The sequence below is a fragment of the Narcine bancroftii genome, chromosome 5, assembly GCF_036971445.1.
Source record: "Narcine bancroftii isolate sNarBan1 chromosome 5, sNarBan1.hap1, whole genome shotgun sequence".
Taxonomy (NCBI): domain Eukaryota; kingdom Metazoa; phylum Chordata; class Chondrichthyes; order Torpediniformes; family Narcinidae; genus Narcine; species Narcine bancroftii.
The window spans coordinates 227,942,956-227,961,160 of NC_091473.1; the positions used below are offsets into that span (position 1 = coordinate 227,942,956).

The 18,205-nt window shown below is 39.1% G+C and overlaps 1 protein-coding gene across 1 annotated transcript in view; it reads right to left on the reverse strand.

Moving 5' to 3' along the window:
• The window catches only part of LOC138764991 (SAM pointed domain-containing Ets transcription factor), a 140,956-nt gene that overhangs the window by 30,992 nt on the left and 91,759 nt on the right, over nucleotides 1–18,205 (reverse strand). Inside the window, exon 5 of the mRNA XM_069941554.1 lies at nucleotides 4,368–4,838. Within this exon, the coding sequence (XP_069797655.1) occupies nucleotides 4,368–4,815 (448 nt within the window). The 5' untranslated portion in view covers nucleotides 4,816–4,838. The remainder of the gene's footprint in view (nucleotides 1–4,367; nucleotides 4,839–18,205) is intronic.

Consider the following 18,205-nt stretch of genomic DNA (forward strand, 5'->3'; position numbering starts at 1 on the left):
AGGAGCACAGTATGTGATCAAGGTAATTATCCATTATTTAGACTGAGATACAGCTTTCATTGTGCAATTCTGAAATGGGGGATGGGAGGGGGGTTCTGTTAGTGAGTCTTGCTCACAGACACCAAAATGGCAATACTTCCAAGATTTTCTGATACAAAGGCAATATGTTGCTACACTAACTGTGAAAGAGGGCATATCAACTGGACGTACTATAGGGACTGCACTAGGGTCATAAGGATAACAAACCATGTAACCATTTCAAATCTGACACCATGCAACTGTCATGGGTATTGGCACTCTTGCATCAAAACAAATGAGTTCAAAGTTCATAGACAGCAAAGCTTTAAGATCTAACTATGAAGCACCTCAAACAAAAGGCATTTGGGTCTTATACCTACCTCCTGTCTGAAGTGATTATAGATTGCTTTGGAGAGAAATTACGTCATAGAACCTTGCGGCAGACCAGGGATCATTTTACCTGTAGCTCCCACACTTTGCAGTGAGTAAGCAAATAAATCTTCCTCCTTTTTCATTCCCCTTAGCCCTGAAGTTTTATCTTTCACACTCTTTATCCCATGTTATCATCTATTTGACAAATGCAGTAGGTTGACCGCAGAAGTGGTTTTATTGCCTTTGTAGCAGAAAATATTATGCCTCTTATTATATCTGAAGATCAAACTGGGTTTATAAAGGGTCATTATTCACAATTTAATATCAGTCATTTATTAAATATCCTTTACGCTCCCACTGTTTCACCTTCTGGATGCATTGTTTCCTTAGATGCTGAAAAAGCTTTTGATGGAGTAGAATGGAACTATTTGTTTAATGTATTAGAGAAATATAATTTTGGCCCCAAATTTATTAATTAGGTTAAATTAATATATTTGTCTTCTCCTACTTCAATTTTTTTACCAACTGAATAAAATCCAAACCACTGCGGAATTAGACAAGGTTGTCCTTTATTGTCTAATTTAACATTAGAATCATTAGCCTTTCAGCAATCAGATGACATTTCTGGTATTACAAGGGGTAGGACTGTCCATAAGGACTTTATGCTGACAATCTTTTATTGCATCATTCAATTCCGGCTATTTTATCACACCTTCATCTATTTGGTCAATTTTCTGGATATAAATTAAATTTCCAAAAAAGTGAGTTGTTTGTCTTAAATTCCTCTAGCTCTCTAGAGTTTGCCATTCCTTTTAAAAATGTTAAGAATCAATTTAATTATTTAGGTGTTACTATTACTAAGAATTTCAACAATTTGTTTATGGAGAACTTTCTTACATTAATGAACCATGTTAAGAAATCCTTAGTTCAGAGGTCTTCTCTTTCAATGTCCCTAATTGATGTATTAATGTTATTAAAATGAATATCCTGCCTAAGTTCCTATATATTTTTCAAGCTGTACCTTTTTTTGTTTCCAAAACTTTTTGATTCGCTCTATTCTATGATCTCTTCCTTTGTCTGGAGAAATAAAAGCCCTCATCTTAATAAAACTTTCCTTCAAAATCCTAAAAAGAAAGGGGATTGATTGCCTAATTTTACATTATGTTATTGGGCAGCTGATATTAGATATATTAATTTGTTTTGGATTCATCATGAAGACAGACAGGATGTTGCTATTTGGAAATTGATTCTATCAAGAAGTATTCCCTAATTTCAATAGTTGGAGCTCCATTACCCTTTTCTGCTTTTAAATTAACGGATAATTTTGTTGTTAAACATACATTGAGGATTTGGTTTCAATTTAAAAAACATTTTAGCTAATTCCTTTTTTTTAACCTTTTGTACAAGATTTTGGTTTTTGTCAATGGTCGGAATTTGGTATCCAATCTTTCCAAGATCTCTTTTTTTTGGCCTCTTTTGAGCAATTATCTTCTAAATTCAAATTAACTAAACATCATATTTTTTTTGATATTTACAGGTTAGGAGCTTTTTAAATTCCTTGGTATTAAAACTTCCTCAATATTCAGAATTAAAGATGATAGAGAAGATTTATAAACTTAAACCAAATGCTAAAAAGCTGTTAACAGTTGTCTATGAGTTATTATTGATGTCTAATGGTAATTCCTGAACAAATTAAGAGATGATGGGAACAAAATTTTCAACAAGAATTTTCTGATGCTTACATGGGATTCTATTTTGAAATTAGTTAATTCATTTTCTTTATGTGCCCAACATTCATTACTGCAATTTAAAATAGTACACCGCGCTTACTTTCCCAAAGTTCAATTAGCTAAATTTTATTCTAATTTCTCATCGAAGTGTGACAGATATGACTGAAGAAGGTACATTATTTCAGGTTTTGGTCATGTTCCTCACTTTCCAATTATTGCGAAAGTATCTTCCGTACCTTGTCTTTAATTATTAATATTAATTTGACTCCTTATCTTTTTTCCCCCTATTTAAAATAAGTAAGTCAGCTGATTTAAATTTTTCTGGGCTACAATCCCATGTAGTTGCTTTTGCTCTTCTTATGGCCAGAAGAGCTATACTTATAAGATGGAAGGATGTTGTTCCTCTTTCACATTCTCAATGGTTATCTGATGTGATGGCATGCTTGTCTCTAGAAAAAAATTACATGTTCTACTAATGTAATGAACTTTAATTTTCTAAATTTATGGGGTCCTTTCCTTAATTATTTTCAGAATTTATAAGATTATTGGATCCCATTTTAAGGTTTGGTGGTCCTTTCTTTCATGCATTAATGGAACATATATGTTTAATCATAACTTCGCAAGGAAAGGATTAGATTATGATTTTTGTTTTATATGCGGTACATTTTGGGGTTTTTTTTGTTTCTTTCATAGGTTGTTTACAGCTATTTGTTAATATATGTTTACTTTGTGGACATATATATTCTTGTTATTACCTATGTATGAGTATCAAAAATATTGGGAAGATAAAATCTTAAATTAAGCTGTCCAAACACTTCATTTTCTTGTCACCTCCCATAAGTTTTTAAAAATGTGTGGGTAATTGACCTATATTTGAAATCACTGGGCCCTGAATAGGAGTGACACCAAATAGTCTAAAATGCAGGAAAAATTGGTAAAAGAAGCTGACAAAAATTGATATTTTTGTGCAATGATCAATTATAATCTGAGATGCACCCCTTTCCAAAGGTGACCAAACAAGGTTCAGTAATAACTTCAAAATGTGAATTGAATGAACATTGAAAGAGGAAATTTCACAAGGCAATAGGGACAAATCAGAATGTGGGACGACTGGATTGTTCTTTCAAAGAGTGGGCACAGCCACAGGGGGTTGAATGGTTTCCTTATGGTCTGTTTATTTGGATATTCATATGCGCTTGGTATTTTCCTTGTTGTAAAGTATTTTGAGACATCCCCTGTGCCAATGTGGAGCGTGGAACAAGCTGCCAGCTGAAGTGGCGAATGCATGCTCAATTTTCACATTTAAGAAGGCTATGGACTGGGTGTTGGTCAATGGAACTAAGCAGAAAAATAGTTCAGCACAGACTAGAAGGGCCAATGGGCTTGTTTCTGTGCTGCAATGTTCTATGGCAATAATATGCTGATCGGCCTATGTTTTCCTTGTTGAATTGCCTCCATGCCATCTACCTGCCACCGAAATGCTGTATCTTCACTTTAACTGTTTATAGGCTCCACTTTGCTTTCAGCTATGTTTAAGGAGGACTTTCTTACTTTAATGAACCATGTTAAGAAATCACTTTTTAGACCCGCTATTCAAAACATTGTGAAGTTCAATGTCCTGCGAAGATGCACAAAATATCCTGCAATTTTAGATCACTAAGATGTAATTGTACAAAGCACATGAACAACTGAGACAATAAAAGATACTGAATCAGTTAGGAAGAGGTTACATATCTCATGGACATTCTTTTTCACATTTGATATTCTTGTAGAACTTTGCAGATAATGACCCTAATAAGGACCAAACAAAATTTATCACATTGTACAATCTGTCATATATTAATGTGTCTGCATCCAGACCTAACAATTTTATGACACTGTGGACCAGTCAGCTATAGCACGCCTATAATCACATTACTTGAGATAAACAACATTGTTTTTTATTACACCAATCTAGAATAGTTGGCTACTTTGTGTTTAAATTATATTTGAATAATCTGTTCCAAGAGCATTCATTCTGTAAAAAAAAAATTATTAGAAAATACTTGGAGTAAAAAAGGATAAATACTTAAAAGATGCAAGATTGAGGACCATTGATGAGAATGAAATGAAATCACCTTTAAGCAATTATAAGATCATTTTAATCAGGTTCAAGCAGCAGTTTATCTGAAAGGTTAAAATAATAGCTGTGGTTAGACTTATCAGATGTTAAACCCAGCCATTCAAGTTATATTTGGTATAATTTACCTGCGGCGATGTTTAGTAGCTTACAGGCTGTTTCAATCTCCTTGAGAACTTCCCCGATCACCATCGTCTGAACCTGTTCTAGGGATCTTTCTTCCACGTGGATACTGTTCTGATAGTCCGGCTCAGTGGATACACAAAGCTCCTGACTGTCCACTATGGGGCATTGCTCCGGCTCCTTGGGTTGCTCAGTCTTCAAGTTGTGGTCAATCTCTGGAGGCTCAGCCAAACCCCTAGATAGCCACGCACAGTCTTCCGTTAGCAACATATCGAAGTAGGATAAGTAGACAGGCAGCATCCGATCAGGGTTTGAGGGGTTACTGGAAGGTTCCATCACCGTCCACTCAAGATCCTTTGGGTGGCTTGGTTTCTCCAGATGAGTCAGTCTCGCGTCCTCAAATGCGGTTCGGTTCTGATGCAGCATGGTCAGTCGCCAACCAGCACTGCCCATCACCTCAAGTAAATGCTTCAAATCTACAGCAAAACCAGAAGAATCAAATGTTTAATAACACTTTGCATAGACTGATGAATATTGACTGCATCACAGCATTGCTGCTCATTGAACCCATTGAGAAGCTTTAAGCTAGAAACAGAGAATTACAGGGTCAGTCGGTCACTTAAATATCCCAGTAACTCCTGAATGGGCTTTCATGAGCATTTTACTCATGGGTCAGCTTATCATAATAAGTGATCACGTTAAGTGTGGCTGTTAGTCCAAATAAAGGATCCAAACTGCAGTTTCTTTCTTGTGTAGAGAAAAGCTGCTACTTAAACAGACAACATCTGACGTTCTTTTCATGACTTTTAATTAAAAGAACCTATTTTCACCTTGCAACAGTTCTTCTGCCATTTAACTGAGTCAAGAAGATTTCGTTTTGGACAGTAGCAAGATGAACAAGAGGATTGATAATTTTTAAACTTAACATACTCTTGCTTTAAAACTAGTTTTTAAGTAGTTTTATTTTTTAGAAAGGGGTGGCATGGTTAGTGCAGTGGTTGGTGCAATGCTATTGAATAGGCAGTGACCCAGGTTGGAATCCAGTTCAATCTGTGAGGAGTTTACACATTTTTCCTGTAGGTCTCCTCTGAGGGCTCCAGAGCTCTGTGCTTTATCTCCAAAAATATGGTGTTGTTGTCATACTGAGCCACACAGTCATAGATGTAAAGCAATGGAAATTGTGGAGAAAATGTTCCTACCAATCCTCACCAATTGCAGTCTGGAGCTGAGGAAATCCAGGATCTAATTACACAGTGGGATGTTGAGTCCCAGGACTTGGAATTTGCTGAACAATTTTGAGGGGAATGCCAAATGGTAGTCAATAAAGAGCATCCTGATGCATGCATCTTTGCTGTCCAAGTATTTCAGGGCTTTGTGCAAAGCTGGTGAGATGGCATCCACCATAGACCATGGCTACAATAAATGAATTGGAACTGATCCATGTCGCCGCTCAGACAGAGGCTAATACGCTTCAACACCAGCCTTTCAAAACACTTCATCACTGTGGATGCGAGTGCCTTTGACATAAAATTATGCCTTCAAAGGCCTTTCCACCATTCAATCTCTCTTTAAAACAGCAAGGTCATTGAAGCCTCAGCACCACTGCTACACTCAGACTGCCAGCGATACTAGCCTGCAATTGGCTAGAGCTTTCCTTACCAGGTCACTCAGTAATCCTTTCTGACTAATCTAGAACAATTTGTTACATTCCATGATATCGCATTGATCTGGAACACTGTCAAGTGGCATGCATTAAATATTAAACATAGAAACATAGAAGATAGGAGCAGGAGTAGGTCATTCGACCCTTCGAGCCTGCTCCGCCATTCATCGAGATCATGGCTGACCTTAAACTTCAGTACCCCGTCCCTGCCTTCTTCTCTCCGTAACCTTTAATACTCTTTTACTGAAGAAATAGATCTAATTCCCTCTTAAATATATTTAATGATCCTGCCTCTACTGCCCTCTGTGGCAATGAATTCCACAGATTCACCACCCTCTGGGTAAAGAAATTCCTCCTCATCTCGGTCCTAAATGGTTTGCCTATTATCCTCAAACCATGGCCCCGGGTTTTGGATTTTCCAGAATAAACGTGAATATAAAAGTTGTTACGAGGTTGATTAATAGGAGGAGTATTTTTTATTCAGTGTTATTCAGCCCCATGCAATACAACACTGTTCAGTCAATCAGGAGATGCAGAGGCTAAATTTAATGGAACTCCTCAGTTACCCCAGCAACAATCCGAGGCGTTCAGTTTGTATTTACGCTCATTCTTTAATTCACAGTTGTGTTTGTCTAGACTGAGTTGCTGGACAGAATCCTTCACGGTGACAGAAATACGTTTCAAGGTTGTGCTATTAGCACACAAAATTTGCATAAATGAAGACAGAGGACGAAGGTCATTTGCAAAAAAAAAAGTATAATCAAGAAAATGATTTGGTTTGTATTCATGCACAGCAGCCTGGTCCAGAGAGTTCTTATGAAAGGGCAAAGGAAGCTGATTCACTGTTAATATTGAGGCTAATGATATCTGTTCCACATCAACTGAGTTAAAGGTAAATAATTTTAAACAAGGGTGGAATGCAGGAATGATCCTAAAATTTATTGTCCTTTATTACAAATGATTTTTTTTTAATTTAATAGCTGGCAGTAGGCCACAGTATCAGGCATTTCTCATCATTCAGGCCCAAGCTAAAGTAAGCTAGAACCACTGTCTCTATTTGCTTCTTTCACTATTCAGCCTTATTAGCAATTACTTGCCATAAGCAAGTAACATAAGCTGGAAAGAACGTAAAAGAATGAGAATGCTATTTTAATTAAACCATTGTAACCCTTAAATTCTTAATTGGTAACTTGAATATATATCTGAACTTTTTAAGCAGTTTATTATTTTCACAGTAATTTATACACTTTGAAAATGAATATTTAACCTGATTTACTAATAGTTAATACTGCCACTGATATTTAGAAACTATTTCAACTATGGTATTAGGTATTCTTGGCCTTTACTGAAACTCTTCTGTGATGTAAAATACCTCCAACTGCAAAATGATATTGTTCTATAGTACTTGAATGCATCATGGTCAACAGGCCTCTAGAAGGAAATACGAAAGTCTGCCAATGCTGTGATTGTAGTAAAAACACACAGAAATACTGGAGGAACTCAGCTGGTCTTGCAGCACCCATAGGAGGTAAAGAAATATTACCAATATTTTAGACCTGAGCCCTTCTTCAAGGTAAAAGCAAGGAATAGGAAGGTGTCAGAATAAAGACTGAAGATTGTGGGATACGAGAAGAGAGGGTGAGAGAGAGAGAGAGAGAGAGAGAGAGAGAGAGAGAGAGAGAGAGAGAGAGAGAGAGAGAGATGGGGGGAAAAGGAAATAGGGGGACTTTTTAATGGAAACTGGAGAGGTTCTCAATATCATCCAGTTGGAGGGTGTCCAGACAGAAGAAGAGGTGCTTTGGAAGATAACGACCAGCAGGAAATCATACTCTCCAATTATTACAGCTCTACCTGGGTGTTCTCCAATTTGGATGTAGTAAGCCATGTCACAGTCATTAATGTTTCCCAGACTGCATATGACACAGCAACTAATATACACATTGTTAATGACATATCCCATGCAAATATATAACAGAGCAATGTTTCTCCCATAACAAAGAATATGTCAAAGCCACATCAGGGACATTGTTACAGAAGGACACAAGATACAGAATATCCTATTATGGGTTATATTTTATATTATATATAAATATGTTTTTAAAAGAGATAGATTGTGGGGGTATTAGTGCAGATCACTTCACAAACAGATACTTACATCTCATTTAAAATGTAAGAGCTTTGCTGAAGCCAGACATTCAGACACCAGTGGCTTTGCAAAAGACAATGGAACTGCTTTGGAAGGAACTTCAGAAGTAGGTGCAAATGGAAGAGTCCAGGCTTAAGTTCTGATAAAGACCTTTCAAGGATTGGGTTTGGAACCTTGGGAGGGGTTCTGGTTTTTACAAGCAGAGAGAGAGGAAATAAAACACAATTCATGGCCGCTGCAAAGCACAGGCACCACCATCTTGGACAGAGATCTCTGAGCTGACAGGATTTTACTTAAAAACACTGTTGGCTCTTTTAACAGGCGGTTTAAAGCCCATATGGCATTAGGATTGGGTGCTACATCTCCGCTGCCCATTCTCCCAAGTACGTACCAGCCGCATCACTGCTGTTGCAGTGTTTCATTCACTCTGCTTAGACACCTCCACAACTTGTACACTGCAATCATATCTGCCCCGAGTGTTTCAAAGGAAGCATCCCCAGCCCAGCCAGTCTCTCCCTCTCCCCATAATTCACCAGTTTTGTCCATGCATAAACAGAAAAAAAGCTGGCAACTCTCAGCAACTGTCGAGAGAGTATTTGAGAAATGAATGCTTCATCCTGAAACTCTCTCTTTCTCTCTCTCACTCTCATTCTCTCTCTCTGCCACCCTCCCCTACCCCTCTCTCACTTCCTCCCTCTCCCTCCTCCTCCCACTCCCACTTCCTATCAGAGTAGCAAATGATAAATCAAAAGCTGAACTACTGAGCCCAAAACAGCAGAAATCGAACAAATCAAACTGTAAGCTGCCAGCAGCTTGAGTTTTATGCTCAGAGTGTTTACAAAGACCTGAGGGGAATCTCTCAACTAGAGATGGCAGTTTGGCTTTTCTCTAGTATCTCAACCAGAGGATAGTCACAATGTTACTTTCAAAAGCCATAAAATAAATTTGAGTGACTCTGGCCTCTTCATCATTGAAGGGATATATCTAGCAAGTGATATTTTCAAGTTAGTGAGTGTGGTGAAACCACTGTTAAAATACTGTCTGTATGTGCAAGGCTGGCCCGCCCCTTGCTGATTGTACCTGTGGCTCCTCCCCCTCGATTCCCCTAATAAAGGTGGCAATGCCATAACCCCTCCCCCAGAACAAGCTCGGGTCTTGGGCCAGCAACATAAAATGTGTCTTCTGTTATGGTACCTGTAATAAAAGCCTATCGGTCTGGTAACTTGGAGTTATTGATATTGCATCAGTAAGAAGTGAAAAACAAAAGAGATGGTTGTCGACTTCAGGAGGGGTCGGGTGGACCACTCTCCACTGACCATTGACAGCTCCACAGTTGAGGTCATCAAGAGTATCAAGTTTCTTGGAGTGCCCTTGGCGGAGAATCTCAGCTGGTCCCTTCACGCCTGCTCCATAGCCAAGGAAGCCCAGCAGTGCCTCTACTTCCTGAGAAGGCTGAGGAACATTCATCTCCCACCCTCCATCCTCACTACGTTCTACAGAGGCTGTATCGAGAGCGTCCTGTGCAACTGCGTCACCGCCTAGTTTGGAAGTTGTACTGGCTTGGACCGCAAGACCCTGCGGGGGATAGGGAAGTCAGCGGAAAAGATCATTGAGGGCTTTCTTCCTACCATGAAGGACAACACTCGATGCAGGTGAAAGGCACACACCCCACATGTAAACTGTTCTCCCTTCTGCCACCTGGTAGGAGGTACCGTAGCATTTGGGCCCTTACATTCAGATTGGGCAACAGCTTTCTTTTCCCCCCCCCCAAGCCATGAGACTCCTGAATTCCCAGAACATATGTGGATAGGGTACCGTGGATTTCTACCGTATACATCTTAATATTTTAATATTTTAAAATATTTAACTTCTATTCTGACTTATATTTATGTAAATATGCTCCGTGGACCTGGAGAAATGTTATCTCGTCTTTACCGAGTGAGCGTGGGATGAACGATAAATAAACAATAAATTGACTTGACTTGAAGTACAGAAAATGTAAATCAAAACAATTTATTGTAGACTGTCAGAGTGGGGTAAAATAGTCAGGTTTAAAATTGACTTTAATGAAATCCCTTTTTCCAGAAGAAGCATTTATAGAGGAAGGCAGGGAGATGAACCCCTCTATCCTTGAACCTTTAAATAATCTGTAGATAGAAAAGTGCAGGATTTTTTTGTTGTTATCTGGTCTGCAGGCAGATACATCATAGAGTTCTGGGACATTTTAACACAAGATTTCATGTAGCTCACTGATATTTGCAGGGTCTGGTATACCACATCTTATTTACATAGACTACATATGAATTACCACAAATATCAAGCAATTACAAAACCCAAGACAGCATGTGGTTAATAGCTCCTACCCTTCTTTAATTATTACTTAATTATAATGGCTTCCTCTTCTGAGCTCCAAGACAAATAAAGAGAAAGTCTAAATTTCAATGGAAGGGGTATAATTGAGATTTTCAAGGGTGGATCTTGCCTCACATCTCCAGCTACTGTTGATTATCTTTCAGGGAAATGATTAAAAATTACGACAATTATATCTCTTCAGTGGAATCCAGCAGAAATCTCTAAACTTGGTCACTTCTTTAAAGATTATGGATGTGAGATGACTCCAAGATGGCTAAAATGGCAAGACAACAGAGATTGCAAGAATACTCTTGAGAGAGGCCTGTCACTCTGAGTTTTATCTCGCCATGTTGCATCTATCAGGCCATGGTTTCAGCCTTACATAAAGACTGCTTGTTACTGTGGAGATGCTATTTCCATTATTTGACGAGGATTGGATTAAGTGATTAGAGGATTGAACCCCTGCAGTTCACGCTATTAAATCTTGCAACAGCTTGATGCTTGTCCATTAGTGCAAAGAGTCCGGCAGTCAATTTTCATTGGTCCAACTGCATCCCCAGAAACCAAGATTTCGCTTTATGTCAGGACAAAAATAAAAGACTTCAATTAGGATGGTCTATGTCTTTGTTTAACAATTCTTCTGTGTAACTTTTTAAGACTAGACTCTAGCTGGAATGTTTATCATTTAATTCATTCCATAACAGAGCAACAACTTGCATTCATATAGCACCTTTATTTAATGCAGTAAAATATCGTGACTGCCTTGCTACATTATGATTCTAAGAGCAAATGAAGGAAGAGCCATTTCATTAAAAACTAGCTTCCCCCAAACCTAACTATTCTCTGTCTTATTAAAATGACTGTAAAACATCACACTGAGCGAATGGAGTGAAATGTAATCAAAGGACACCAATAAAAGCCCAGAATCCCATGTCATACAAACAGCTTGTTGTTTTACTCTGTCACCTGAATCCAAATCCCCTAATTCTGAACCTACAGAATATGGAATCCAATTTGGACATCAGGAAGATCAAGCTGTTGCTCCTATGAGTTAAAAAGTCGAAGCTTTTTAACTAAGGAGTGAAGCACAAAATTCTTCGGACACTGATTGTAGTCACTCCGAATCCGTGTGATTAAATATAAGCAAATAGAATCACATAACGTATTTCCACAACATGGAAAGACATGGCAAAACATTGGAATACAGCAGAATTCTATAGAGTGAAAACAACTGCATTATTCTGGTCTTTTAGATCTTGTAACTTTGTTAAGAGGAGGAATTATTTTTCATCATACCTCAAAGCGATTAGTTCGTTGATACTCAGATTTAAATTCGTCTTCTGCTGGTTAGATCACTAACGCATGGTGACAAAGTCAGCTTTACCTGGAGCGATGGCGAGGAAATTCAAGATATCAAAGTGCAGTGAAAGAAATGGGCACAAAACCATTCAGACCAGGCTGCTTCACTGAGGATCTACCAATCCCTTCCTACAGTACAGCAGTAACTACACTTCAATAAAGGTGCTCATTGGCTGGAAAGTTAATTTGCAAAGTCCTGAAGTTGTGAAAGGAACCAGATGAATGAATGCAAGCCGGCATTTGAATGAGGCTGTGCTCATGTAATAGATTTTCAAACCAGGACCCTTAAGACCTAAAGCAATCTGACAAAATAGCATTTTGCATTTTATTGACTTGGAATATTGGATTTTTTTTGCTGCGTTTTAATCTTTTTATAAACTGAGATATTTTAGCGGCTGGGGAAAAATTCAAAAGTCTGCAGACACCATGGTTGATGTAAAAACAAAATGCTGGAGAAAGGTACCTTGATGAAGGGCTCAAGCCTGAAACATTGGTTATGTATCGTTACATCATAGACCAGCAGCAATAGAAATTCACCAAGACAATGGTATCTTTAAACAATAATTTTTATTAATAACTATTAATAATAACATCTTATTTAAATCTAAAATTCACCCCAACTATGTGCGAATGTGTGTGTGTGTGTGTGTGTGTGTGTGTGTGTGTGTGTGTGTGTGTGTGTGTGTGTGTGTGTGTGTGTGTGTGTGTGTGTGTGTGTGTGTGTGTGTGTGTGTGTGTGTGCATTACCCAAACCATTATAGCTTAGGCACAATTCTGAAAAGTCAATTCAAAATTCAGTCTTAGAAACTCAGAATTTTGAACCGATGTTCAGAAGTTATTATGAAGTAGGTGAGACTTCTCAAGACTCCCAAATTCTTGTCAAATTGCTTTCAAAGGAATATTCCTTCATACAAATGATTTGTCACAACTCCCCCCCCCCCCTCTTTCCTTGTGTAGGGGTTATGAAACTTGTGACTTCCATGATGCAATGCTTCCACAAACCCGGGTAAGAGTTAAACAAAATGACCATTAGAATGGTCATGATCCAAATACAGGACTGATCCTGTTTCCTTTACCCAGACATAGATCAATCAAAAATGGCCATAGTAGATTGCTGCTCTACTCTGATAAGGAGAAGCAGCAGAAGTGACCATCTCATCCGAGAGTCACTTCAATTCTGTTTCTCCAGGCGACTTTCTGATTAACTAAAATGTTGTTTTTTCAAGTGTCTTAATCACATGATTTGCTTGATGAATACTGGTTTTCAGTTTCATTTTCCCAAAAGCCTGAATCATATAGCAAATGGTCTTTTTGAACAACTGTCTTCTTTATGCAAACAATCCATTGTTATAGTCTTTCAATTGAAAACAATAACTCTGTTTTATGGCTTCAAATTAGGTGCCAGGCTGTCTGTTAAAAATGTTGTTATCTGTTACATCTTTCTCAGTTTGAACCCCCAAAGTAATTTTACTAAAAAATAACATAAGCCTGCAACAGTATCTTTATCTTTGGTACATAAAGTACACTGTTTGACTTGCAGAATTTCTCAAGCTTTGAATTTATATTTTAGCAGCCGATTCTTTTCTTCATTGAGGTGCATTCTTTCTCACACTGTTAGTTGCTCTTTTCTAATTGTCAGATAGTTAGTTATCAGGCCCCTGTCCTCACTCTAAAATCGCTCCTAAATGGAAAACAGATTTATCATTTGGAAAACACTTTCTGCAAGTGAATAAACTCTGAGAGTATTAACAAGCTGATAACTCCAAAGTCTGGTGAAAAGTTACTAACGAGAGTTAACTTTATTGGAAGTCAAACTGGCTGTCATATGAAGGATCTATGTACTGTCACATTTAAGGGAAAACTAGGCATAGCTAGAACTGGGTACAGGTTTGGTCGCCACAGAAAATGTAGCTGAATTAGAAATTCCCCAGGATGGTGCAGTCCACAAATGTGCTGGAGAAACTAAGCAGGTCGTGCAACGTCCATAGGAAGAAATGGGTAACAAATATTTGGGGCCTGGGCCCTTTGTTAGGAAGAAGCAGAAATAGATGAGTGCCTGAATAACAAGATGAGGGGAGAGGGGAAAAGGAGAGCAATGGAAGGAGGAAGGGGCAAGCAGAGGGCTCCAGTCAGCTGATTGCCTGTTTTTGTTTATACCTGACAAAGGGTCCAGGTCTAAACTGTTCTTTATCTCCTATGGATGCTGTGTTACCTGCTGAGTTTCTCCAGCACATTTGTGGACTGCACTGAACTGCTGCATCTACAGACATTCTTGTTTACCTTTACCAGGATATTGCCTGGAATGGGGGGGGGGGGGGGGGGTGCAGTTATAAGGAGAGATTGGATAGGATGGTTTATTCTCAGTGGAATGAGATATTAAACCTAAAACCTGTCCACACTTGGGTGAGCACAAACTATTTCATGATGTGATTTTGAAGATGGGTCTTAGGAATGTCTTCAAACAGAAAAGTCTGCAGTCCCTGGGGTTGGAGGACGATGCACGAAAGTACTGGAGAAATTCAGCAGGTCACATATAAATAAAGGGTAACCAACCTTTTGGGCCTGAGCCCTTCGTCAAGGTATGAGCTAAATGCTGGCAGGAGTGTGAATAAAAAAGTAGGGGGCTGGTAAGGGGACTGGGGGTGGGGGAGGGGGGTGGTGTTGGAGGAGAAGCAAGGAAGGGAAGGAAAAAATCTAACAGGTTAGAGGTCATAGGTGAACACAGGTGGAAAGGGAAAGGGGAGAGTCATGGCATTATCATTAAAAAAACACCAAGGAAAAGAACACCACCTGGTGATTTTGAGATTACTATTATGTATATTGGCAGCTGTATTTTATCCATTGCAACAATGTGTTGGTATGTATATAATTAAATGATTAGCTGCTCTTTGGGACATATTAATGTTGTGCAAGGCAATTTCTTGGCTACTTCAAGGAAGATAAATTAAAAAGCAGAGCTGAATGACATGAAGTGCTGTCAGAAAGTCAGACCTTGTTCTGCTTTACTGACCCTTTTAAGTGTGTCTGAAGTCCCCAGGTGCAGGAACCCATGAATAACAACATGTCCAAGCCAGACAAGGAGAGTGAACACTTGTGGTCACTTTGCCCTGGATACACTTACACTTGGTCCAAGAAGAATTAAGCTGCTGAAGCATTAAACAGGTCTACATTGTAATTCATCACATATTATACCACATGCAGATGATTATGCAAAGACTGAAATTCTCACATATTTCAGGAACTGTCAATGTTCAATGTAATCTTTTATTTCTTGCCAGTTCAGTAAAAACGTGTCAGGAAAGTACAAATCAATGAGATCACCTAAGCAGAGTAAACATGCAGAAATTAATAAATGGAATTTTAGCAAGGAATGTTCACAGTACAAGTCCTTGCCTAAAAATGTATTTCAACTTGTCATGGTCCTTTAACCCAAGTTGACAGAAAGTTTTCGTCGACAATTAATTTGAAATTAATTTTGTGTATTTTTTTGCATGAATATAATATATGGATTAGAAATGGGAATGAAACTGTAAAAGTAATAGATCTATATAACCTGATGGTTGTCTAAATATTTACCATCACTACCAAAGCACAGTGCACTCAACTGATGACATGTTATCTTGTAGGTCTTGATCATTGGACAAATACTTGTAATGCTCACAACAGTTCACTGAATGAACCCAAAGCTCTTGCCTAACTGTGACATAGAGAGGGGCTTGTTACTGAATTAACTGATATCAGCCAGGAGCGCAATTGAATCGTTTAGCAAGGCTCAATTCCACCTAACTAGAGAAAAGGAACCAGTCAGGATACTGAGTGAAGATTATGACCCAGTGCCTCTTATTCAAAAGCGCCCATTGTGTGTACGTACATCAGCGAAGACAAGAATAGGCTCAGGCATGAGAATCGTTGTCATAGAGTCACAGAGTCATTCAGCATGGAAACAGGCCGTTCGGCCGAACTTGCCCAGCCAACCAAAACATCCCACCCACCCTAGTCCTACCTGGAACTTTGCTTACGCTCACTTTTTAAGGTATTGAAAGAAAAAAAGCGAGATGGATTGAGGAGTCCTTGCCACCTCAAATAAGAGCCAAAAGGGTGAAAATAAGATTCAAAGCTCAAGGTTCCCCTTGTTCATAAATACACAAAAATGGTTTACTTTTGTTTCCCATAAAGCCACACAAAGGAGCGCCATTTGTGCCTCAATCAAGAAGAAAAAAAGAAGCAAAAGAGAGTACCTTCAGAGACGTTGTGAATCCCGCCACCTCCTCCGATGCCACTGCCTCCTACAGCTCCATAACCTCCTTGGCGGGAGTGGAAAGCATTTTATTAAAAACGAACACTGATATCGTATACTTCACGATCATATTTTCTTCTGATTTAATAAAATAACACGACTTCATTTTGTTGTCCACATAACTATTATCTCACAATTTCACATGAATTTGTATGCAGGAAAGCATTCAAGAACTTAATATTCCGACTTGAGAGTAGTTAAGTATAAGTAGACAGGTGAAACTGTAACACCATAACTGTGGTTTGTTTGCAAAATTTCCATCTTTTTTGTGGTCTATTTATTCAGTATAGGTCATTGTTCCTCTGGCATTAATCTGAATGTAACAGGCCAATTATATTACACAACTTCAGCCCATGCAAAGTAGAATTTGGTTTGCATCAGCAGGAAATGTGTTCATGAGGCTGGGTGCACAGTCAGAGTAAGTGACACGACAGTGAAACACGAAAATCTGCAGATGCTATTATTGCAGTAAAACCACAGAAATGCGGGAGGAAGTCAACAGGTCTCATAGTGCCCATAGGAGATAAAGATAAATAACTGTCGTTTGGGGCTTGAGCCCTTCCTCGAGGTATGACGAAAAAGCAGGCAGGTGTCTGTATTAAAAGGCTGGGGAGAAGGGATTAATGACCAGGAGGAGAAGTACAGACCAACAGATAAAAGATGTTAATTCGCTATTAAGTCAAGTTTATTATCTTTTGCTTCCACGTGTACAACATGCTCCGGTCCTCAGTGCAAAACATGCAGACATACAACCAGACATACAAACAATATATATTCAGAACAAGTATTGATATGTACAAATAAATAAATAAAGATCAATTCATAAATATGAGAGTCATGGATGGTCAGTGTGAGCAGTTCCTTTGGTCGTTCCCACTGCATGTGGGAAGTTGTTCCTCAGCCTGGTGGTGCTGGCTCTGATACTCCTGTATCTCTCAATGGGAGCAGCTGAAGTATGCTGTGTGCAGGGTGGAAGGGGTCCCCAATGATTTTGCACATTCTCTTCAGACAACGGTCCCAGTGATCCTCTCTGCCACTTCTATAGCCCTGTGGATCCATTTCTCTTTAGCAACCAAACCACTTCATGATATGTCAGTGAGGATAAGGGGAATTTTGTCCTTGTTAGGGTCTGGAGGCGGAGGGAGCCAGGGCTGATGTGCGGGTAATGGAAGTTATGTGGGTGAGGGATGAGCTGATGGTGGTAGAGGGGAAGCCAGGTTGTCTGAAGAAGGAGATTTCTGATGATCTGATCTTCCTGGGAGCAGATGCAATGGAGACAGAAGAATTGAGAGAAAGGATTGCAATCCTTACAGGGGACAGGGTGTGAAGAGGTGTAGTTGAGGTAGCTATGGGTGTTGGTGAGTTTGTAGAAGATGTCTGTCAAGAGTTTGTCTTTTAAAATGGAGATAGAGAGATCAGGAAAAGCGAGAGGATTGTCAGATCATGTGAATTTGAGGTCAGGGTGGAAGTCAGTAGCTAAATGGATGAAGTTGATGAGCTCATCGTGGAAGCACCAAAGGAGTCATCGATGTAGCAGATGAAGAGTTCAGGGGGCCGGGTCTTGTCTGTGTAGCCTTGTGAAATGGATTATTCCATTAAGCCAACAAAAAATCAGGCATAGCTGTGGCCCATGACTACCCCTATGACTTGGAGAAAGTGCTATGAGTCAAATAAGTTATTGAGGGTGAGAACAAGTTCTACCAGCTAGTGGAAGGTGGTGGTAGAAGGGGACTGGATGGCATTGTTCTTCATAAAGAAACAAAGGGCTTTGAGACCTTCCATATGTGGGATTGGAGATATATAATGATAAAGATGAGTTGGTCAAGTTCTGAGAATTGGAAGTTGTTGAAATAATGGAGGCGAATTAAGTATTGTGAATGTAAGTGGGGAGGGACTGGACCCAGAGGGACAAAACCCCCATGGGCGGCACGGGTAGCGTAGTGGTTAGTGCAATGCTGTACAGCACCATCGACTGGGACTTGGGTTCAGATCCCAAGCTCTCTGTAAGGAGTTGGTATGTTCTCCC